We start from the raw sequence: 25,326 nt of genomic DNA, 5'->3' as shown, positions 1-25,326 counted from the left end.
TGTTTTACCAGGCTGACACTTAAAAAATAATTTTAGATCATTAAAAATACTTCCCTGTGGCAAAAAAAAAAAGGCAGTAGGGTAAGATTTATTGTGGATAAAGTATACTACTGGCAAATCTGGCAGTCCTAAAACTCTGGTGGTGTTACATTTTCTCCTATATAAGCAGTTTACCAATTACACAGTATTTCTGCTTTTGTTTGAACTTCACAATAACCCTGGTGAGGTGGGCAGAGCAGAATTACAGTCTCCACTTTATAAAGGCTACTGAGGCTTAGAAAGTAACTTGTCCCTCTAGAAACTATATGGTGATCCAAATAGAACTACAGGAACAAATTCAGTTTATTATAATTTGATTAGACTAACCTTAAATCTTAAACTGCCTCAAAAAAGCATCAGTTAATATATTCCTAACATAACTAATAGAATGATTTGTTACCCTTCCTGGTTAAGTCAAACTATTCTTAGCGACTTTCAAATGCTAAATTCCATTTCTATCGTTAAATATAACATTAGATATACATATGAATCCATTCCTTTGAAACCCATTTCCAAATAAATATTAATGTCAAAACCAAGTTTTTCTAGCTCAGTTACAGAAAAAAATTCTCTTCCTAAATCTTCAAGGTAAGGCCTCTATATTAACAAGCAGCTAAGTCTTAAGAACACTTCCCTGTTAGCCAGTTCGCTGTAAAAGACTGCAGCATATAGTGGTACTACTAGTGATGACGATGACTGGGGTTAATTTAATGTACCAAATTTTAAATATTCTAGAATGTCAAAATTACCACTTCACGGACTTGGTGCTTTGGAAGGAAGCATGGATCACAGTGTACTCTTAAGAGACTGAAGAATCTGCCACTCCCTGGGTGGGAAGAACCTTGGTTGCTAGTCATGCCTGATCAGAGGTATTGTGAACTCCCCCAGCTCGGCAACTGGAGCAACCCAGTTCCTACGTGCATTTCAGGACTTCTCTTTCTTCTTCCAACTCAAACTTCTCTTCTCAAACCACAGAAAACTACTTGAAACGTGGCAAGTACTTAATATCAGCTGTTTCGACCACCACCCAATATTTCTGAGAAAAAGTTCAGAGAAACTTTGTTCAATTACGATTCATTAACCATGGTGTTGGGTTTTTTATACACTTTAGGCACATCTGTTGCTCAGAGTGCTTTGGTAACACAATCCTATTTTAGGAAGAAAAGACACGAAGGAGATCATCTAGCTTCTAAATAACCTCAATGTTGCTGACTCACATGTAACAATTATTTTTATTTACTATATTCTTATTTCTTGGAGAGGAGTGAATTGTTGTATTAATATAGCACATTTAAAGTTACCTCCTACTCCAATTGTTGTTTATTCTCCTAAAGTAGGAGTTTTGCATTAATTCTCAGTTACTTGATAACAAAACAAATCTATGCAACATGTATAACTCCAAAGTTACCTGACACCAACATACCTACTTTTTAAAAGTGGCCAAAAATATGCTGGGTAATACAAATAGCACCCTAACTGGACTCCTTTAAAAAGTGAAAATTGTAACATCACAAATTACCCTGAAGTTTTTAAATAACCGGGCAAAAGTAGACTATATGTTACTGTTTTTCCCAACAATATCTAGTACCTTTTGTTAAAATCTCACAAGGTAATCTAAAATTAGTAGGAAATCTTTAGCAGACACAAAAGATGAGAGATGAAACTGCAGCGAGAGAGCATGGCAAATCCAAAAGGTCTAGTAGTGCATAAATCTACTGGAAAAAAAACAACAACAACAAAAGAGATAGAGAGAATTAACAAGATACAATAATAAAAGTTATGTCTTTAAAGCAGATTATAACAGGGTGGGAAATGTTTAATATGTGTCCTCCTGAAAAGCAGTTACTATCTTTTAAATTAAAAAAAAAAAAACAGCTGGTATATTTTCACAGCATCTAGATTTATTTATGGTATAAAGCCATAGAATTGTAATATTATTACTCCTTTCCCACCCTGGCAGAGAATAAACATGAATTCAGAAGCACAGTGGAGTGAAAACAAAGAAGAGGAGAGAGAAAAGGCAGCAGAGAAAGACAGAAAAGGTGAATACAGAGCTACAGAAGTGTTTATTGAGCATGCTACAGAGGTAAGCAGAGTACACACAAAAGGAAATTAAACAACCATCAAACCTCCCAACTTTGTTAGAAAATTAATTTTTAATTGTGCCGCTTTCAAACTATACTGAATTTTACATTTCTAAAGATGTAAAAACTCAACTAATAGAAAATATACATGACCATTCTGTCTACATAGATAACAGAATCTATGAATCTTGAAACTAAGTACATCAATTTCAAAAAGTATTGGTCATTTAAACAGAATCAACAATTCAGATTGACAAGAACTGTTCAAATTAATTTGACCTGTAGATTCTGAGCCATGTTTTTATTAAAGTCAGATCTATTCCTAAATACAAAATATTTTGAAGATTTATTAAAACTGAATATTACAATGCAAGGTAAATTAAGACTAAAGGCACATAAACTTTGGTCCCACCTGGTTGTCAGTTTTAGAAAACTGCCACAAAATTAATCTTCCTGCAAATTTTCGCAGTACACTTTCTTTATCTTTGAAAAATACATGCACCAGTTCCTGAACTAGCTAGACCAGTCTGCACATGCTCAGAAATCCACAACCATATTCCAAATCTTAATTACAAACTAAGGATGGCAATATATATTTAAATGCACGTAAGTCATGTCAACTTCAAAAACATCTACGAAAAATATTCAGCCACAAACAAGACATTACTTAGTGCTGACATTTATATGATACGTCCCACAAGAGTGTGTACAAAAAGGTTAAGATTCCACAATGCTTTCCACATAGGGCTCAAACTTACAGAAATCACTTTGTTGTCTTAAGAAATTAATACTCTGCATCTTGTTAATTTTAACTAATGCCTACATTCATAACTGAATCTAGACCAGAATTGTGAGATACAAAAGGCCAATGTTTTTTTAAAGCAATAAAGCCTAAGGTAGTAAAAACTAAAAAATGCTGCTTTAATTCTCTCAGTATCATGTATCTTATTTGAGTAAATAGAAAGAAATGTGACAAGCCAATAATTCAAAATAAGTTCCAAGCAGGAGAAACAAAAACTTAACCTTTTTACACACCCCTGCCTAAACATATGGTAATTCCCATATAACAATGTGCCCTAGACAACCAATTCCTTTTTCCTAGTAAATGCACAATAGCAACACTAGTTTTCCTTTTTAAGGCACGTATGTCAACTAAGTTGAAAAAGGAAAGTATAATTAAACTAAAAATTTAAACAGACAAAAATAATGGCTTCCCTATAGAACAGATGAAATATAGCAGTTAACACTCTGCCTTTACGTATGCCATTTCATTTTATAACCAAGGAATGATAACAGCATGAAAAAAAAAAAAGGAAACAAAAAAAAATCAAACTCTGGTCCCCACTTTTCTGAACAGTCAATAGGTGATGACACCAAACAATGTGATACACCCTCCATCTTCACCTCCCCCTTTTTAAATTGTTGACTTGGAGAAAGACACTCTCAGATGATGGTTTTCACCAAGGTTATAATTATGAAGATCAATCAAGGCCTGGATAGCTTCTTCCACTGTTGCCATCTGAAGAAGAGCCATTTTGTGATCTCTTCTGAAACAAAATTATAAAATTAGATACTTCATAAAAATTAGGAAGGGCTTAAATACTTGAATTTTTGCCCACTACAGAATCAAAAATTTCCATAAACAAAAAGAATAAAAACTACTTGAAGAAAATTTTTAACTTCTATCAAGTCACTAATTTAAAGATAAGAAAGCTTGCTTACTGAAAAAACTTAAATGCTTTCACAGTGCCCCCAGTGTTAGCAAACAGTGTTCGTAGATCCTCTTCTGCTACTGAAGGACTAGGAAAATTGGATGGAAAAAAGTAAAGATTAATAATAATTTTCGAATTTTATTTCTAAAATGTATACCCATTTAAAAATCTCCAGCTGTAATACTTACGGGATATTGGATAGGTGTAGGGTTGCAGAAGGAGGAAAAATGTTCTGAAAATTTTTGGATCCAGGTTTCTTAAAACGATGCAATGGGGAATTACCAAAATCCTTTGTTAGCCCTTGATCATCAAGTCCCTCTCGAGGTAGTTGTACAGTCTGATGTTTAGACAGAGTAACACGAATAATTTTGCCATACATTTTCTGTCCATTAAGATGGTTCATGGCTATAAAAAGAAAAAAAATGCCTATTAAAAAACAATATTAACAAAGTTCAAAACAAAAAGAATTCTTCTTTTGGAATAGCTGAAATAACTGAATTCCATGATTTTTAAATAAATCTTTTTTTTTTTTTTTTTTTTTTGGTTAAGCTTATTTATGTTGAGAGAGAACATGAAAGGGTGAGGGGCAAAGAGAGGCTGGCTCCATGCTGACAGTGAGGGGCTGGGACTCACGAACCGTGAGATCACAACCTGAATCAAAACCAAGACTTGGACACTTAACCTACTGAGCCACCTAGGCGCCCCATGATTTTTAAATAAATCTTGAGTTTTCAACAGTCACTGGTGACAAGATGATTTAAATTTATTTGCCCTAGACCATTTTGGCAAAAAAGCCAGCCTCTTTCACAGAATGCAAATCCTCATTATGAATCTTCTCTTCCTTGTCAATCCTGATAAATCATATACTTAGATGCCACAGAAAGAAACTTAGTACTCATCTGTAACAACTTCTCTCTCCTGCCCCATAACCTAACTGCCAAGTCCCACAATAATCTTTTCTTCCTAATTATCTCTCAATTCTCTACTTTTCACGGTCACAATTTTTTGATCTGCTAACTCTGTCTCCCAATTTGTCTTCCTGTTGGGATTTTTCCCTACTTTCTTCAAATGCATCCTATTACACAGAGCAGCTGGATGACCTCTATAAATTGCAAATCTCATGTTATTACCTGCTTAAAATCCTTAGGGTCAGACTAGGAAAGGTATAAAGCCATGTTGAAGAAATGAATTTGGACTATATCCTGATCTCCCCAGCGTCTCTGAACATATTTATTGATGATATACAAAACCAATTACTTTGTTAGTGCTGAGAATCAAGTGGTAAGACAAGAACCATCTCACCCCTCATGGAACTTACAGTATTTTAGTACTGTACTCTTTGAACTTTACCCTCCAGCTATACAAAACCCTATCTTCCTTGAAGTGCCAATTTTTCTTACCTTTTAGCCCTGTGTGCATGCTGTTCTAGCTACAGTAATTTTTCATCTGGTCATTATCCCTCCTAGTCTTTCTCACTGTTCTTCTCTGGAAAGTTTCATACTCCCCATGCAGCACTCTTTTCTTCTTCTTAAATTCATCACAATTTATTTTAATTATCTAACTACTCCTCCTTCTGACTGCAAAGGACATGAAGGTAGGAACCCCGGTCTCTATCCCAGCACACAGCACAGTGCCTAACACAGAACATTATTACATGCCTACTTTCTGCGGTAGCAGTTGGGTTATTTTTAAACTAAGCGAACTGGTCTGAGGTTACAGATAAGTTACATGTTTTATGTTTTACTCACTAGCCACAACAACTTACGACCATTTTATAAGTCATATACTTTAAACTGAAGGTCTGATTTGACTATTCCAAGTTTGTGTATTAACAGCAAAGAGATAAAGGCAAGGTGGAAGAAAAGGGAAATGAGGACAAAATCCTACTCACAACAGTACGTACACAGTCTGACACCAGAGATATGCCCAATTTATTAAATCCAAGCATCTTTTCCTACTTACTCACATAGAATATAAACCAGTTAAACCAGTTAAATATAAAACAGTTCTGAAAAGGAAAATGCTGTAGAAGTGTTAAGGTACCATTCAGAAAAGATTCAAAAGTAAATTCTTATTTCACTTACAGCTTCCCTAATTTGTAAAAACAAGTTTACTCTTCCCAATTATTTTACTGTAGTGTTATGTATTCGTAATTTTCTTTAGATTTGCAACTGAGGCCAACAGAAAAAAAAAAAAAAATCTCAGGCCTGAATTCTTTCTCACTTGTTTTACTGCATTTCACATATACTTCTAAATTTTCACTTACAAAATAAACTGCATTATTCAGAGATGGTACATAAACTCCTTTTATAAAACTTATTTGATTTATAAAATATTTTCAAAGTTCTAGAATTCTATTGTTTTAAGTGAACAGTACTTTGCTTATGAGAAAGTGCTACTACATCATATAAGGCATGGGTTATAAGGAATGAATCTGGGAATGAAGTGGTATAAAGAAGTAGACTAAGGTTGTTATAAGAAAGCTATCTTTGTTCATCTTCGAAAAATCATGAAAAGACGAAAAATCATGAGCTTTGAGATACTGAAGAGCAGATATAAGAAAACAATAAAAAGTCCTAGGAATAGCACCTGCATCAAGAGGAGATGGATAATAGACTAATGGGATTAAAATAAAGCAAAATAACCAAAAAGCTATCTCTAGAAGTAGTCAGATAATGAGAAATATGTCGAGTCAGCTGACCTGACAAAAGAATATGAAGTGGATGAGGGCCGAAGTTGAGGGGTAGAATATCAGGGTTTTTAAGTATTCAAAAAAAAAAAAAAAAAAAAAAAAGAAAAGAAAACCTTCTCAAATACTAAGGCATACATAATGATTAAGCAAAAAGCAGAAGAGTACTTGAATTACTAATTTAAGATGAATCAAGCTTAAATATTGGGACTCTGATATCTTGAAGCCTGTTACAAGAAATATGGCACAAATGGACAAAACAATCAATGAACGATAAAAGACAAAAAAGCCAATGTCGCACAGTGGAAATGGCACTTTGGGTTGAGTATAATTTTCTACTTTTCTCTTAATCTCTGAAGAAGATATTAATGAACAATGAGAAGTTAAGATGGTTAAAAAAAAGTTATATATATATATATATACTGTTTCCGATTCTGTGTCTCCCTCTCTCTCTGCCCCTCCCCCGTTCATGCTCTGTCTCTCTCTGTCCCAAAAATAAATAAACGTTGAAAAAAAAAAAAAGTTTTATATATATATATATATATATATATATATATATATATATAGCGCCACAGGACAAGTTTATATGTGGAAATGGAGTTATGTCAACAATTATACCCTTTATAATTCAAAAAACTTAGGTGTGTTGCCTCTCTCGTTATTCCAAAAAATGAATCTTAACATCTACTTGTCTATTTTATTAATCTATTCAAAAACCCAGCTTCTAGCTTTTCTTTCTTTCTCTCAACTGTCTTCTATACCAGTGATTTCTAGTCTGGTCTTTATCTTCTTCTTTTCTTGGGTTTACACCATCATTCTTAAAGTTAACCTCCTGTCACAACACTGCTTTCACTATACTACACATACCTAATTTTAGTATAGTAGTTTCATTATTTTAGTTTTAAGTATTCTAAATTCTTATTAAAGTAACTTCTTTGATCCATGAAATACTGGGAAATATAAGTGTATCTTTTTGGTATTAGCTCTAACTTGACTGTGCAACAGTGAATATGGTCTACATGATACTTCCTCTTTGCCTTATGGAGGGCTGCTTTAGTAAATGTTCCCTATGTACTTAAAAAGAATGTGTTACATGTATAATTCTATACATGTGTCATTTGTGTTGTACCATTTGTATCCTTGTTGATCATCATTTTGTATGCCTGAAATAATTCAGAAAGGTGTGTTGACAATTCTTCCTCCAGTTCTATTCATTTATGATTTACATATTTTGAGGACATTTCATTAGGGGCACACCCACATAAAACTGTTTTGTTTTCCTGGTGATCTAAATTAATCTATCTTTTCTATATCCCTTTACTTTCAATCTTTCCACATTCTTGTGCTTTATATGCTTCTTGTAAAGACTTTTTAAAAATCAGATCTGATGACCTGTCTTTCGACTGATGCATTTACTACTTTACATTTGCTGTTGTTGTTATTATTGATGTATAGGGACCTAGATTCTATCATAATTTTAAAATTTATATTTTCCCCCATTATACTCCATACCATTTGCTATTTCCCTCCATTGGATGGGGGGAATCTCTTGAAATCTCAGCAATACCTCTAAGTGTGACTTAGAGTTCTTCACTATGCAAGACAGTTCCTCTGTGAAAGCCAATATAGACATACACTTAAAAATTGCTCAAATATCATTAACACTAGAGTTACAGGATTTCCACGCACTTTACAACACGCTTTGACAGATGTAATATAGTGGCTAAAGGTCTGTTATAAAGAACTAAATAAGTTTACTTTTGAGATGGCAGTTATATAAAAATACTCTTTGGTATTTTGTTAAAATTCTGTTAAAGTTCATTTAGGATAACACGTTACTCTTAAAACAACAATTTAAGAAAACGCTAAATTAAATAAGCCATGGTAGAAAGATTATTAAAGAAACACCTTAAAGTTTGCAAATTTTAAAACTCTGGTCTAAAATGATTTAGCATGGCCTCTGAGATTTGCAGCAATCTCATTCATATTTAAACACTACTATCTCTTAATGTTCTTTATTTCCCCCATACTACTTCCTAAACATAAAAATATCTGCCTAGGGGCGCCTGGGTGGCTCAGTCAGTTGGGTGCCCGACTTCGGCTCAGGTCATGATCTTGCAGTCCCTGAGTTCGAGCCCCTCATCGGGCTCTGGGCTGACAGCTCAGAGTCTGGAGCCTGTTTCAGATTCTGTGTCTCCCTCTCTCTCTGACCCTCCCCTGCTCATGCTCTGTCTGTCTCAAAAATAAATGTTAAAAAAAAAATTAAAAAAAAAATATATGTGCCTATACCATAAAACAAGAGTGTTTCCAAATAGAGTCCTATGAAAACCAAAGGGAGAACAGGGCCCCAAAACAAAGCATACTAAATTTTTTAAATTCTCACTAATTTTTTTCAATAGCACACCTTAGTTTTCTGTGGGATTTGAGTATGTGGGTGTGTATTTTAAAGGCATTAATGGTGTGAATACATATTTTTCTGGTCATATACTTCAAAATCTACCCTAAAAGCAATGAGAAAAAATAAATTATTTGCTATTACATATGGTTTAAAAACTACAAATCATGCTATTAGACAGTCAAGGCTCTAGTAAAATATAAGTACTGTTACACACTGAGCTGTATTCTCCCAAAATTCATATATTGAAGCTCTAAGGAGATAGTGAAGGTTAAATAAGGTCACAAGGATGAGGCCCTCATCCAGTAAGACCAGTGTCCTTAGAAGAAGAGGAAGAGAAACCCAGAGAGCTCAGAGGAAAGGTTATGTGAGGAGATGCAGAGAAGGTGGCCATTTGCAAGCCAGGAAGAAAGCCCTTATCAGAAACTCAATCTACTGGCACCTGAGGAAAAAAAGTTTCTGTTGTTTAAGCCACTCTGTGGTATTGTTTTAGCAGCACAAACTGATGTAAGTATAGTAAAAACTAAAATGCCACTTATTTAAAATAGTCATTATATATATATATAATATCCAGAAGAATTTGATTAAATTCTACCTGAGGTACTTCTTAACCATGATAACTGTAAATCCTTTACATGAGGGTAATGTCATCCACAGCTCACACAGTGATGAGAAAAAAAATGAAACATTTGAGAAATATTTTTTTAAATGCTACTTACAATGTACATAAAAGCAATGCCCATGACTACCCTTACCAGAGTACAGAAGTATACACAGCAGAGGGAGAAAAAAAGATTTACGAGGACACCCAGAACATGATTAGCACTTTTTTACAGATCTTTCATTAAAGACGGGTATCTCCATTTGAAAAACCAGAGAGCCAGAGGTCTAGTTTTATACGTTGTCTGAGCTACCATGAAAGCTGGTAAGAAATAATAAAATTCAAATTTACTTCTATCTGATACCAAATGCCAAAAGGTCCATATGTCATGTTCAAGTTTATGACGTTCACTGGGCATAAGAGCAAAAATACACTAGTCATTACGTCATAAGTGACAAATTTCTAAATTAACAACGTGAAAAAAACCAACCTGAGGCACCGAATGTCAATGAACAGAATTACAAGCTAAAGATCATACTGATATTTACAGTCTTATCACACTGTGAATGTGTAGTTGTATTCCAGATTTGTGATCTGACTTTGTGTATGAAGGCAAATGATGTATTAATTAAAATACTTACCTAAGTTAAGAATGTAAGTGTAATTTGACTACAGTACATTTTAAGATTCCAAAAGGGATTAACAATGGTGTATTGTATGTGGCACAAGATTTTCATTTTGTAAAAACCCAGTACCCCTAAAATACGTTTTCCATGTGACTCTTTCTATTAAGTTTACAAAAATCTAGGAGAATTAAGATAACACCACATTAATCAGGACTCCATGGACTATATTTAGCATAGTAGTTAACTTCTATCACAGGGAGTAAGTAGGAATGAAAAACACTAGGGATCTTTAATACAAATGTCATAATTCTTATGTGAAATTATTATTGCAATTCTGGAGCCTAAACCTTTTTCCACTGGATTGTACTTGAGGAATGGTAAGAGAACAGCAGAAAACCACAAACATATTCATCATGCATTAAAATACGAAAATTAACGTGCCATTTTGAGCCTTGGCTATCCAAAATAATAAATAAATGAATGAATGAATGAGTAAATAAAGGTTCTTACTGCCATAAAGGGGTTTGATTTTATTAACAGATTCAGATTTATAGACGTATGGGTAACTGTTTAACCTTACCAAGCTGTGATTGGTTTCCATCAGCCATCTGTATCAGAGCACTGTCTTTCTTATTGTACAAAATCTTCACACGCTGCACATCTCCATAAACACCTTTTTTGGAGCCACAGAGAGGTAATCCAAAAATGGAATTAATGTTACATGCAAGTCAGCTGAAGATTATCTTTCTGACATATTAATGAAACATTCAGACATCAACATGATCACTCATTCAAACTCATCATTCTCACAAATGAATAAAGAAGATCAAGATTTTGAACAGTGAATTTTGAAAAGAATAATTTTTGATAAACCCTCAAAGCTATGTGAATGATATTAAATTAAAGACCATGCAAAATAAATCAGCATGCATTAAAACAAATTTTGTGTCTATGGAGAGTTTTAAATAGCAAAGAAAAATAGCAAAAGATTTACTATTCAACTTTAAGCCAAAGTGCTAGCTACAAATAAGAATTAAGGTGAAACAAAAATCAAATCAATAATAAAAGTATAGTGCTAACAATAACATACCGAAGAGGGTAAACAGACTTTGGGGCGTAACCATCTTTAGAAGGAGAGAAGAGCAAGCAGCGTAAGACAAGAAGAGAGAAGAGTCGAGGAAGAGCGGAGATGAACAGATCATCCATAACGAAGGGTGGTTCCCGCAGAATGGTGAGGTGGTCATGGATCATGGTTCAAGGCGGTTAATTGGGGCAAGTTGGTCCGAGGAACATTTGTTCAAGCACAGAAGCATGAACATAGGGAATGGAGACAGGGAATGAAGACAAGGACAAGGAAAATAAAGGATAAGACAGGGAAGGGAATGGGCATTTGGGAAAAGACAAGGAAAGGGAAGGTGAACACACAAGGAAAAGGATGAAATGGGGAAGGGAAACAGCAATGCAGAAGAAAAAAATAAGGAATTGGGGAACAAAAAAAAAATAAAATATAGGTCAGTACATAGGAAATGCAGGAATTTGGTCAGAAAATGGTTGGTTTATGTACTGTACAAGAAAAACTGAGTAAAATGTAGTCATCCAAGACAAATATGGGTAAAGTACATCTATATCAAAGAGTAAATTACAGCATTTCATCTCAACATAGGGAAGGAAAGCATGCACAGGAATTTTAAACTTTGAACTTTAACTGCATAAGCATGGCTGGTTATGAAATGCAGGCAAAATTCTTAAAAGAAAAACAAAGGCACTCTGATTCAAACATTTTAGCATGCAGAACTGTGAATGACAATAGTATCAAATGATAAAATAAGCTTAATGTTCGTATTAACAGAGGCCAATTAAAAATGAAACAAATATTCAAATTAGACATTGTAAACTGATACACTGAGCTTCCCACATTTCATACCAGCTTTCATAGCAATCAAAATAAAATATACCAGACATAAAATGTACAACTAAAGAAAATAACTCAGCAATAAATTTTATTTAACAAGGGGGAGGGGGAATAAAGTTGGAAAATATTTTTAGAAGACAATGACTAATAACTGCAAAGAAAAAATTACTAAGAAAGACTGGAAGAGTGCCTCGTCAAGATCTTTGGAAGAACCTTCAAAGAAAAATGTATTAGAGTAGTTCACATAAAATAAGATTTAAAAAAATGCAATGACACATAAGCATGAAATGAACAAGCAAATAATTAGAAAAGGCAAAGAACAAAATTGTTTTACAGTTAAATCTGCAAATTAGATCACATTTGCCTTTGAGAACAACAGAAAGAAAAAGCCATACTACAGTACTTCACCATATTTTTCTTAGGAAAAATAGGTAGTTAGGTTAAAATAATAATATAATAATAAATATATATATATATATATATAAAGAGATATGACTGCCTAGGGAAATATTACCTAAACAAATACATAGATTTTATTCAGAAATAGAAACGTACAGAAAATACTTTGACTAATGAATGTACATAAAAAGAAAGGCAAGTGCAAAATGAAATAAACATGAGAAACTTTCACAAATGAAATGGAGTTAAAGAATAAACATTACAAAATTATTTTACTAACCTCTTCATTTAAATTGCTAACCAACAGGACTGTATTGCCACCAGCTGAGACTCCAGGCATACCCACTCGGCCAGCAGCAGCTGCAGCAGCTGCTGCAGCAGCATTTGGAATAGCCAAAGGACTCAGAGCTCCTGGAACAGCTGCAACAGGAAGCCCTAATTTTAAAATAAAGCATATTTTACGAAACACACACAAGTCGTTTACAAAAACCAATTTAAGCACGATGGCTGCATGGCTTACGGCTGACCATTCCAAATGGTTCCTGAAAGTTAATTTTTATAACATTTAGAAAAATGGTTTACTGATAATGCATCAGAGAAAATTAACTGGTTTCAATGAAATCATTAAATATTAGGGCTAAGGTACATACCTGTATGTTAAAAAATTAAATATACCATATTCCATCTCCTATGAAAAAGCAAACAAAGCATAAAGGATGTAATATTTCTAAATCAGAGATTTGGAAAATTCACTTCCACGGTTTATAGCAAGAAGCCACATCTAAAATAAATATCATCTTCAACAAAACAGTAACTCACACTTTTTTCTACAAGTGCTATCATCTTCATAAACTCATACTTGAAACCGGACAGCTACAGCTTATGAAACAAACAGTTAAGTCCTTCAGTTCTTGGAGACCTATCACCCTGAACATCATTATTTCATTCAAATGACTTAAAGAAAATCTTACAGAAGTTTGTTTGCCTTAATTCCATACTCAAGCAGTCATAATGAACACAACAAATTTCTCAAACACATTTCCCCAGTAGAAGGAATGAGAAAACATCACCGTATCCACACAGGCTTTCTCCTTCAGTATTTTCCCACATTTTGCCTACCAGTTTTAACATTTCCTTCTCATTTCTATTGTTCTATTTTCCAGTCTTACTGTTGTTCTATCATCTTTAAGATATGCCAGTCTTCACTCTAGAGAGAATTCTCTTTTGTCTCAGCATCTTTTATCCACGTTCCAATTAAAAGAATGAACTCTAAATCCTTTCATCCCTGAAATTCTTACATACCAGCTGATTCCTCAATACATATTAGTTCACTAATGAAGTAAATTGTATGTTACTTTTATTCTTCCCATGAAAAAGGAAACATCCAACCTACATGAAGTTAATCCGTGACATACCTGGATCAAAATGGCCCTCTGCACTGTTGTCCCAAAAGTTCATGTTTTATTTCTCCTTTTCTCTTTCCATCAGCCTTCTTGTCTATGTCATAAGGATGTGCTGTTGCCTTTGGTTTCAGATCTCTCAATATTTTAGCCAAGTTTTTTTTTTTTTTAAGTCTTTTTATGTTATAGAAACTATGATGGCCTTTCACTGACAGTCTAAAGGTTAAGATTCACAATCTTAATCTCTTCAGTTTCTGACTTCTAATTTTTCCCTCCAATTTCTTTGTATCTCTTCAAGCACTCCGACAGTGGAAAGATATTTTTCTCAATCTTTCTGTGGATAAGCTTATTTTAGTGCTTTTGCCCATTTTTTGAGATTTCCCCCTTTTTTATTTCTCCATCTTTTTAGATTCTACTTTTTGTGATGGAAAATATCCAACACATAGGAAAAAGAGAGAGTCTACAATAACAAATCCCACATACCCATCACACTGGTTTACCAATTACCAACTTATGGCCAATCTTGTTCCATCCATTCACCCATTTTACTTTTAAAATAGAAACTTCTCATGTTCTTTGATGCCTTTTTGGATCCATCGGTGTGAATCTTTTTAACCAATTATTCTAAAGTGTTACAAACTTCCCCATGTCAAATACTATAGCCCTCTGATTACACTTCATAGGTTGTTTCCATTTAACATTCAATAGATATCTTAATTTGCTGCCAAAGGCAAGTATGAGGATACATTCCCAATTCTTAGATATGCACTGACAGTAATTTTGTTTTTGAATACTGTTAGAAGTGACACCTCATCTATCTTTCTTTAAATATAGTATTCCTTAAGTATTTTCAGATAGCTGTGGCTGAATGTACATACCATTCAACTAAAGTTGACAACACAATTATTTCACACTGGCAGAAACTCCAGATGCAGGCATTAAACTGTCAAATTATTTCCTCATTTCCCTGACTTTAATTGGCTACTTTTCAGGGGAAAAAGTAACTTAAAATTCTGTTAAGATTCTTGGTCTTAATGGGATCCAGTCCATGGCCCAAAACAAATTCTATCGAAAATACATGGTATGCAGAAGAGGTCAATATCAACCCTCAAATTCCCGTTTAGGAAAGAAGACTTTTTTTTTTTTTTTTTTTTTAATCCATCAAAGACATCTGAGAGCAGCTCCTTTCACAAAAATTAAATCAGCTAAATTTCTGGTTTTTCAATTCTACCAGACAAGAAACAATTTTCAGGGCCCACTAAGCCAGAAAAATTTAACTGAAGAATTAGTTACCAACATTAATATAAAAATGACCTAATCCCTAGCATCTTCCCTGTACATCTCTACTCTTCACTGCCATCTTGTTCATTAAAATACTCCTACTTATCTACTAGAATAGTCTTGAACTTTGTATCCCACAATGAAAATGTTCTTTTAGTCTCAGGACTCGTTTATACTCGTAAAATTTACTGAAGAATACAAACAGCTTTTAAATGAGTTGTATTTAACATATCAGAAATTAAAGCCAAGAACTGTTTTAAAAAGAACAAGTATACATGATCACATATTCTATTATCCTTTAAAGCAATGTATGCTAGTGAGAATAAGTCAAAAGACAACATTTTAGTAGTGTTATGGATATATAGTTTGGACTTTGTTAGAAACCCTAAGAGGCCTCCAGAGATCTCTAAACATTTTGTGAACCACTGCTATGTATTCTTGGTATGATGCTTTGTACATCTGTGGTTATCAATAAATAAGGAATTGGAAAAAAAAAAAAAAAAAGAATTCCAAAAAAGAAAATGCTGTAACATATGGTGGACACACACACACACACACACACACACACACAGAATAAGACATGCAATAGATTACACAGTACTGACACTTCCAGGATTAAGTTTGAAGTCATCTATTACTCGTCTTTCCTTGTTGACATTTCAAGCAATATTATTAATTCATGAAATATAAAATATCAATCTACCTAAATTCAATATATAAATCTAAACATGACAGTCTAAGCTTAATATTTCATTTTTTCAAAAAAGCTTCTTCTGAAATATACCTCTACAATGTCAATATACAATTCAATGATCTAATGAAAACTTCACCAATATACTCAAAGGTGATAGAAAATTTGTTCAAAGAAACTTCATTCAAGACATAATGGTTTTTGAAATACATTTCTTATTGAAATCTGGATGTTATAATGGAGTAACTTGGTGGCACATTATTTAAAACATGAAGACTTATCATGGAAAAATGATCACTGAGAATTAAAAGAGAACGGAAATTAATTTAAAATGGAAATTGAAAAAAAGAAGTCTAGTCTTTTTTTAGTGTGACAGATCTGAGAGACTTTTTAAATGCCAGGGAATGCCATCTTTTAACAAACAACATTGCACTTTGGTAAAAATAAGACTGCTAATTTTCTAGTGAGAAAATGGGCTCAAAGGAGATGCAACTACCTCCTTCTAGTACGGAGGTAACAGGAAACAAAAAGTGGAATGTAAGCTGTTGAGATCTTCACTGCTGTTACTACTATCCAAATGATATACGTCTCCCCACTTTTCTATTTATCACCAATCTGGGCCACTGTGCTATGGCAGGTGATAACGTTATTCTGCCAAATCATCTTTCTTCATTTTAGGTAGCCCAGGGTATGGCCTAAGAGTACTTTAAGAGATGAGGGCAGTCTGTCTTTAATGCCACTAGCAAGTAGTTCTCTTCCACTATATCCTCCCCCAGGCTGACAGAAAAGCTTACTTAAGCCATCTTTACATAGTTCTAAAATCACTGGAATTAGTCTTGAGTTTTTACTGGACTTTTAAAGTCTCTAACGACAGATTCTACAATTAATTTCTCAGTACACTCTTCTCTGAAAAATTACTATCAGTCAGGAAAAAAAAAATTTTTCGTTTAACCTAAATGTCTTCTACATTAAAAACAACCTACATTGGGGCGCCTGGGTGGCTCAGTCGGTTGAGCGGCTGACTTCGGCTCAGGTCATGATCTCGCGGTGAGTTCGACCCCCACATTGGGCTCTGTGCTGACAGCTCAGAGCCTGGAGTCTGTTTCAGATTCTGTGTCTCCCTCTCTCTGACCCTCCCCCGTTCATGCTGTCTCTCTCGGTCTCAAAAATAAATAAAAAAAATAAAACGTTAAAAAAAATAAAAATAAAAATAAAATAAATAAAAACCTACAAAATATTTCATGATGCACTATTTATTTACACTATAATAAATTCTGAAAAATAATTCTGTATATTTATATTAATGTTAACTCCTAGTTGTAAATCAACAAATTTACAATCTCCCCTTCATAAAAATTACATAAAACATGTTATATACATTGGCTCCAGCAAATTATTTCTAGTTGTAGAAATACTTTTAGGGGCGCCTGGGTGGCGCAGTCGGTTGAGCGTCCGACTTCAGCCAGGTCACGATCTCGCGGTCCGTGAGTTCGAGCCCCGCGTCGGGCTCTGGGCTGATGGCTCAGAGCCTGGAGCCTGTTTCCGGTTCTGTGTCTCCCTCTCTCTCTGCCCCTCCCCCATTCATGCTCTGTCTCTCTCTGTCCCAAAAATAAATAAACGTTGAAAAAAAAAAATTTAAAAATAAAAAAAAAAAAAAGAAATACTTTTAATTTTAATAATGTACATCTTTAGCTATGGCAGCAGGTATGCTGGAAAAAAATATTGACACATGTTTATGATGAGACATAAAAATGCCTGTTCTACTTCTAGGATCGTTATAAGGATAAAATAATGTCAAAGAGCTTCATAAACTGCCACACAAAGGTGTAACAGGAATCCTTTTCATATAAAGTGATCTTCATCAGGTGGGTCACCCAGATATTTTGAGTTGACTCAGCAATTTTATAGATTTCTCATGTTAGTTCTGACACATTACTAACCCTTCCACCACTGAAATGGATGAACACACAGCCATGTATATGATACAGGTTCAAAGTCCAGTGTGATGAAGTGATATTACTTATCTTAAGGTCACACAGACATCCTTAATCTTGCCCAGAAGAATTAAAAAACCTAATTTATTTTTTTATTTTTTATATTTAGTATGTATGTATGTATGTATGTATGTATGTATGTATGTATGTATGAGAGAGACAGTGTGTGAGTGCGGTAGGGGCAGAGAGAGAGGGAGACACAGAATCTGAAGCAGGCTCCAGGCTCTGAGCTGTAAGCACAGAGCCTGATGTGGGGCTTGAACTCACGAACTGTGAGATCATGACCTGAGCTGAAGTCGGATGCTTACTGACTGAACCACCCAGCTGCCCCAAAAAACTAACCTTTTTGTTAACTTCCTTTAAATCATTTACAAATTTATCTATGGTTTTTAATAAGGTTTTTATTTTAGAACAGTTTTAGATTTACAGAAAAACTGAAGCTTCTACAGAGTTCCTATATAACCTGCACACTTCCTTTTCCCATTAACATTTTATGTTAGTATAATTATTGCAATTAATCAACTAATACTGATATATTATCATCAACTGAAGTCCATACTTTGTCAGATTTCCTTGGTGTGCATCTAATATTCTTTTTTGTTCCAAGATCCTCTAATACATTTAGTCATGTCTCATCCCCTTAGGCTTCTCTTGACTTGTCCTTAGGATTATTTTACCCATGATTTTTAAGGATGCACAATTTGTTTTATCCCTTCATTTCCCATTCTAAAACTTATATCCAAAGTCCATTAAATTATTTCTCTTGGTCTTACTTCTTTACCCTGTTTAGGACATCTGGTAGTTTTAAGTCTCACATACTACTGAACACAGTATATTGGAAGGGCCTTCTAATTCATAAAATATTGGGTTTTCAGTGGGGAGGGAGGTTTTAGAACATTTTATTTCCTGATTTGAAACTAAAAATTTTGCTTTTGACAAAAATGAGAAACGCTATTCTATCCTCAATCCATGCCTCCTCTTCTACAAACCTACCCTTCAATTCCTTATTGTGCCTGCTGGAATCCATTCTTTTCTATCATTAACAATCAAATTTTTCTTTTTCAACGTGTTCCTTAGAGAAACTTTTTAATTAAAGGCTTGCTTCGTCCTCATGGAACTTCTCTTATAACCCTTTCAAAAAGTCATTTTTACCTCCCTAAACCCTGCCCCAAAGGAAAGAGAAAGGATGTATTATTCATCATTCTACCCCACCACCCAGTGTTTCTTTCAGACTGCTGTCCCACCACCATCAATTAAGACAGCTTCTGCATGAAATCATTTCTCATCAAAACAACCATCAGGTTACTGGGACATTTTCACTCATTATATAGACTTTTTAAGCACCTGGCTTTATTCCTCCTCCTCTCTCAGCCCCTATTATCATCCTGTGATATGTCAAACACTCTGGTCTCACAATTTCTTTAAAACTTCTACTTTGATAATTTTTACATCAATCCATTTCAGCAACTTCTCTTGCTACATCTTTTTTTCTTTTTGTTTTGCCATCCATTTCTAACATTTAAATCTCCTTTCCCGACTTCATTCTTCCATCTTTCTCAATTCTACCCCATACAACCAGTGAATCCACTTGTGGCCTTTATTTATTTTAGCCCTTTCTATTCTTCCTGGACTTGACTTCACAATGTAGCCTAAATTTCTTTGATATTCTTCAATGCCAGACTTGAATAAATCCAATCTTGTACTCTGGCTAAACTTTCATGTGGTTAAGTATTAGAGTGAACACAGAACACATAACATACCCCAAAACTGATTCACAAACATTATGTTATTTAACATCAGCCGACTTCCTCATCTATTTTCAAGAGTTCTCTACAAATCCACTAGACTTAAGTTCAGAAAGTCTAAAATTGAGATCAGAATCCCCTCAGGTTTTCCAACCAATTTCAGAAGTCCTCCCTTCCTTCATCTGTTTCCCCTTTTCCTTTTTTTCATAAAAACACAATGGTGAGAGGAAAGAATATAGACTACACAAATGACGACTTCAGTTCTGGCTCTAGCTCTGCCCCTACATTGTTCCCTGCCCCCCCATTTCTGTGTGAGCTTGACAATAATCCCTTGTAGTTCTCACAGTGATCTAAACAAATACCTCTTTATTTTTTAGGATCCAGCATTTTCACTATAATCTTGAGCCAATACACTACAATCAATTCTGGGACTTAATTCTATCTCAGCTCTCATTACTTCTTTTCTAAAAGAAACATCTTAAAGACTGAGAAATTAATATTTCAAAAATTCAGCCCTGAGAAAATAGAGGATAGTTCAATAATCCAAAGACTCAGGATCATTTTCTAAGAATGCACACATAGGGAGATAGGCATGTTCAACCGTAGTTTCTTACTTCTTAGATGTTAAGACAGAAATGAAATGAGAAAGCCAAAGATATGGGACAGTGAATTAGAACAGATATTCTCGTGTGATTTATGATTTACGTCTAATATGATAAAATACTGCTTTTCTAATTATATGGTTTTTAAAAAAATTTTGATGTCATGATATTCACCGATACACTTTAAAGATTTATGTAGTTTCATATTTCTGGGAAATATTTCTAGAATGTGTGTGTACTTGTAATTATCTTAGTCTTTGTTGGGTGATGACTTACAAATGTGTCTGCAGTAAATGAGTTATTTGGCTTGATTTTATGACCAGAATCTTCTTTGCTATAATTCAGTCTTATAATGGAATATTATAGACAGGCTTTGCTAAAATTAAGATTTTGGTATTTAAGTTTTAATGTGTATTTTGTAAAAACATAAAAATAGAAATTCAGTTTGCTATATTTTGGATCCACTTTTGAACGGATATATGAACAATACTTTTGTTTTTGCAATCATATAATAACCAGGTTCAACACCTAATGGGCTGGGCAACAAAAAGCCAATGTCTTGGCAACACAAAACACCTTAGTATAGGAGGGACAAAAAGGAAATTAAAACTATAGGACTTACATATTTACTATATGTATGACGTTATTCTATTTTAACTCCATGGGGGGAGTTTAGTCAGACTAAGAGGCCCAACTAATCTACTGCATATTTTATTCAATTGTCTGTTAGGAGTATGAACTCTGGAGCCAGACTGCCAGCATCCCTGAATACCTCAGCCACCCACTAATTATAAGAATCTGAGCAAACTGCTCATCTTTTTGTATTCCAGTTTCTAAATCGATAAAGCAGGCGGACAGTTAAGGGTTAACTTCATTTACGGACAATGTGAGGACTAACTCACAAGGGTTAGGAACAATGCCTGGCACATAACGCATATTCAATTAATGGCTAGTGATTAGTATCCATATGCATCAGATAATTTCATTCTAAGCCATAGTATTTCAAATATTTTTGCTACAAAATAAATGAAATGAAGAACTGCAGCAATATAGGTGGAATCTAAGTAACTACTTTTAAACTAATAATTTTCTAAATATTTATTCCTATCATGGGAATTACGCAAAAGATCTAGGCATTTTGACAGTGGAGCCATATTTTTCTAGGGAAAGCAAACAGTGTTAGGAAAAAAACAGCTGATCTCTTCTGTCAATACTCATCATCCAAAAAGACCCCACTTCTTAGAAAGTGGTATAAAGTATCCTAAAGACTCCTTTCCACAAGGATCTTTTTAAAAAAGTCTACTTAATGGCCTACATCATAATAATTAAATGAAATCAGACTAAGCTCTGAGGCTACTGAATGGTTCAGAAAAAAAAAAAAAAACACAAGAATTTCTAAATAGCATTCAACTTTGGAGGATACTGTAACAACCTAAATTTATTAAATAATATCTAAAAGAAAATAATGAGTATCTTATTTTAAAACCACACACGGGAAAACATGGGCATCACTTAAATATATTATAAGAAAATAGATGAGTATTGGTCTATTGCTCATTGCGACATACTAATTAATTTCCAATTTGTCTGGATTTGTAGTTTTCCCCCTCATCACCCTACTGAAACAGCATATTGCAATGTTGCATAAAAGATGTTTGTTTTTACTGCATATCTTATAGAACCATATTAAAAATGTATAAACAGACAGACTGCACATACACACAGGAAAAGAACACCTAAGGGATGTTAATCCTTTGAGAAAACAACTCACACTCATATCTGCGGGTCTTTTTTCCCTCATAAGTAGCTGCAGGAGAAGTGATTTATATTCTTTTGGTATTTAGTAAGGAAACACTAATGCTTCCCAGTTCTTTATTTTAGGGTGATGTATTATTTTTGGGGAGAAACATATTTAAATTTTAATTAGCTCTGTTTAGTCCTTATCCACCACCACCCTTTTCTTTTTTTGGGCCACTGGCTACAACCAAAATAAAAAATTATTATTACATAAATAAAACTGCTCACCTCTGGGCTAAGGCCATTATCTCAAACCACTCTGGGGCTACCAGAACCTACAGTTTCTGAAGTTTAAAGCAGAAGCAACCTACAGTTTCTGAAGTTTAAAGCAGAAGTTGGGAAGAATCTAGGTTGTACCCATTCATAAACTGGTTTAAATGATTAACAAAAAACAAAAGCTGGGCATCAATTTCTTCCACCTAAAACTAGTAAATAAATGCAAGAATTTAACTGTCTAGAACAAACCAATTATAAGGTAAACAGCCTTAGTTGATGAAGGAAAATTCCACAAAGATTTTCAACTAATTAATGGAAAGGGATAGGTGAATGGGGAGGAGGAAGGCAACATTTGCAACCCCCATATAGAATAAATTAAGGCAGCAATCACTGGTAGATTCTCAAACCATTAGATCAATATAATGAAGGATCATAACACCTAAACTACAATCTATTTTAAAACATGACTAAAAGTGGGATAACCAGATGTTTTATGCTTCCAATAGACATACAACAAGAAACAAGAACACCTATGAAGTATTCCTATGAATATTCTTGAGAAATAGAAATAACAGAATCTAAATTTAATCAAGCTTTTGGAGATAACTTCTGGTTCACATGGAAACAAGTTAAGATGACACTACAAAAAAGAGCCACACCAATCCAGACTGTAGGACTTTCTCAAAATAATTAGGTTTCCTCATTAAGTCAATGGATCTGAGGGTGGGCATGAAGGGAGAGTACTACTACAGATTACCAGGGTCTTAAGAGAAATAACCAGATGTCATGTATGGCCCCTGAGAGGATATTCTGAACAAAGCAACTCTTAAAATACATTTTTTGAGAAAACCGGGGAAATTTGAAGATGGATTGAGTACTCAATGACATTAAGAAGTCACTGTCAAATTTGATGGGTGTGATAATCATATTATGGTTTGGTAAGAAAATGTCATTATTTTAAAGATATTATGGTAATGTTTGAGATGACATGACATGATGTCAAGGATTTGCTTCAAAATACAATAGAAAAAATGATGAACAGATAAAAAAAAGTGTGGAAACTATTGAATCAAGATGATGGGAATGTAGGATTCACTATACTGGTATATGATGACTGAAATCTTTGATAGTAAAAAGTTTTTAAAACCTACCATATGAATAACCCATTCGAAAATAACAAAAGCTTTCAGAAATTACTTAAAAATAATTTTAAAAGAATATTTTAAAGTTTACTTGTTGATTTTATGCATCACAAACAGGAAAAAAAACTCAATTTAACAGCTAGACAACATTCTATCAGAAAAATGCCAAAATATATTTATTTGGCATGAATAAACAAAGTATTAAAATACTGTTCAATAGCTATAAAGAATTTTTTTTGAGAATTCTGTTAACTTTGCTAAAAAGCTAAATTTAGCATCTAAAAATTACTAACTCTTCTCTGTATTTATCAACTCCACTACACAGTAAAACCATCTTGGGATCTTGAAAAACTACAAACTACTGGGACACACTCCTCATTATTTTCAGTGTAAGGGTAGGGCTTGGTGATTTCGACATGCAGAAAAATTTGAGAGACACTGTCCTACAGAACTACAGATTTACCTTTATGAACAAATGTTAGATCGGTCCTCAATTATCAATTATTTTGACATCAACAGATTTCCTATAAAAAGTTTTGTATTGCCTTTTGTTAAGGCCATATGAAGAAATGGATGACAATTACTTTATTCAACTCAAAACGCATGGAAAGCTCTAAAGTACTTTGTACACAGTACCTTCCCTAATTTTTTAAATGTAGTCAACATGATCATGAAAAATTACTTCTAGCAATTTTTCTAAAAGTGATCCGCCCCTTAATAAATTAAATACACTTCTTAAACATGATAAAATGATCATAGTAACGACGTCTCAATTTATAATCTCAAGGATTTTTATCACCTTGTTCTTTGAAGTAGAATACGTGAATAACTAATAGTCTGCTGGATTTGTGATTCTGTATTTAGATGTCAGATTTCTAATTATTTACAAAGCACTAGGTCTCCCTTCTTGAAAGAAGTACATTTTCTGAGACACTGAGACACTGTAAGCCCTAGCACTAAAAGAAAAAGAAAAGCCAAGTATAAATGCTAGTCTTAATAAACCATTATGTAAAATAAACCAATTAAAATGTAGAATATTGATTCCGAATTCAGCCAAATCCTTAGATATAAAATTATACGAGGTAAAGTGAATTCCCTAAATATTTGCAGAAAATATTTAGTACTTGTGTTCTTACAGAATCTTCGAAATAAAGGGTCATCTATCAATTATTTCATTTTGAACAAGTACTGCTTGAGGAAGTCTCAGCAGGAAATGGATCAATACCATCAATACCAGTTTGTTGTTATGTTGAAGTCACCTGACATTAAATATCATTGCAGGCAAATAAACATAGAAAAGATTTAGTTACCATTCCAGAGGGCATGACCTTACTAAAGTAATATTGGATGTTGCTATAAAGGGTGCCTGAAAGCTACTATAAAAGGCAAAATAGTAAGTGGCTCCTTATAAAGATGACAATATCCACCAATGTGGGGGAAAAAATTAACTTCATGTCCGATAAATAGATATCTTTGGATTGAGATAAATTTAAAAATAATTTTTCTATAAACTGGCTAGTGTAAAATACTGTGTGAATCAAGTTGAAGACTCAGCTTATATGAAATATGGATAACCTTAAAACACATTTTACATGTACATCCCAATAGAAAGAAACCAATTCAGAGACTTCTGTCTAGTAAGCATTTAAAAATTACAAGCTAGCTCATAATAAAAAATTAAAATAACCTGACACATTCTTATCAAATTAATATCCAGTAAATCAAAAAAATAATACTCAATGCTAGTAGGGAAAAAAGTGGAATAACCAGCCTCATGTGCCATTCCTATTAGTTTAATATCACCTTTCTAGAAAGAAATTTGCAGTAAGAATCAGGAGTCTTTAACACTTTTTTTGATTTAGTAATTCTAGCTCTAGGCATCTAGTTTAAGGGAATAATTTGAAAGACAAAAAGTTATGTACAGGGTATCTGTCACATGCCATATATACTAATAAAAAGTACAGAAGATTCAATATCCAACAAAGGTACTTTCAAAAATAT

General features: G+C 33.7%; 1 protein-coding gene across 4 annotated transcripts in view; it reads right to left on the bottom strand.

Moving 5' to 3' along the window:
• Positions 1-2,086: 2,086 nt before the first annotated feature.
• The window catches only part of PTBP2 (polypyrimidine tract binding protein 2), an 83,968-nt gene continuing 60,728 nt past the window's right edge, over positions 2,087-25,326 (bottom strand). Inside the window, exons 9-14 of one of the 4 annotated variants that reach the window (XM_030324326.1) lie at positions 12,738-12,892; positions 11,237-11,270; positions 10,727-10,819; positions 4,024-4,240; positions 3,846-3,923; positions 2,087-3,670 (exon numbers count right to left, since the gene is read on the bottom strand). In XM_030324326.1, the coding sequence (XP_030180186.1) occupies positions 3,538-3,670; positions 3,846-3,923; positions 4,024-4,240; positions 10,727-10,819; positions 11,237-11,270; positions 12,738-12,892 (710 nt within the window). In that variant the 3' untranslated portion in view covers positions 2,087-3,537. The remainder of the gene's footprint in view (positions 3,671-3,845; positions 3,924-4,023; positions 4,241-10,726; positions 10,820-11,236; positions 11,271-12,737; positions 12,893-25,326) is intronic. The other 3 variants (XM_030324327.1, XM_030324328.1, XM_030324329.1) reach the window with 3 other exon arrangements.

The sequence above is a fragment of the Lynx canadensis genome, chromosome C1, assembly GCF_007474595.2.
Source record: "Lynx canadensis isolate LIC74 chromosome C1, mLynCan4.pri.v2, whole genome shotgun sequence".
Lineage (NCBI taxonomy): Eukaryota > Metazoa > Chordata > Mammalia > Carnivora > Felidae > Lynx > Lynx canadensis.
The sequence above is the reverse complement of the archived record's forward strand: the minus strand, read 5'-3'. Positions and strand labels throughout refer to the sequence as shown.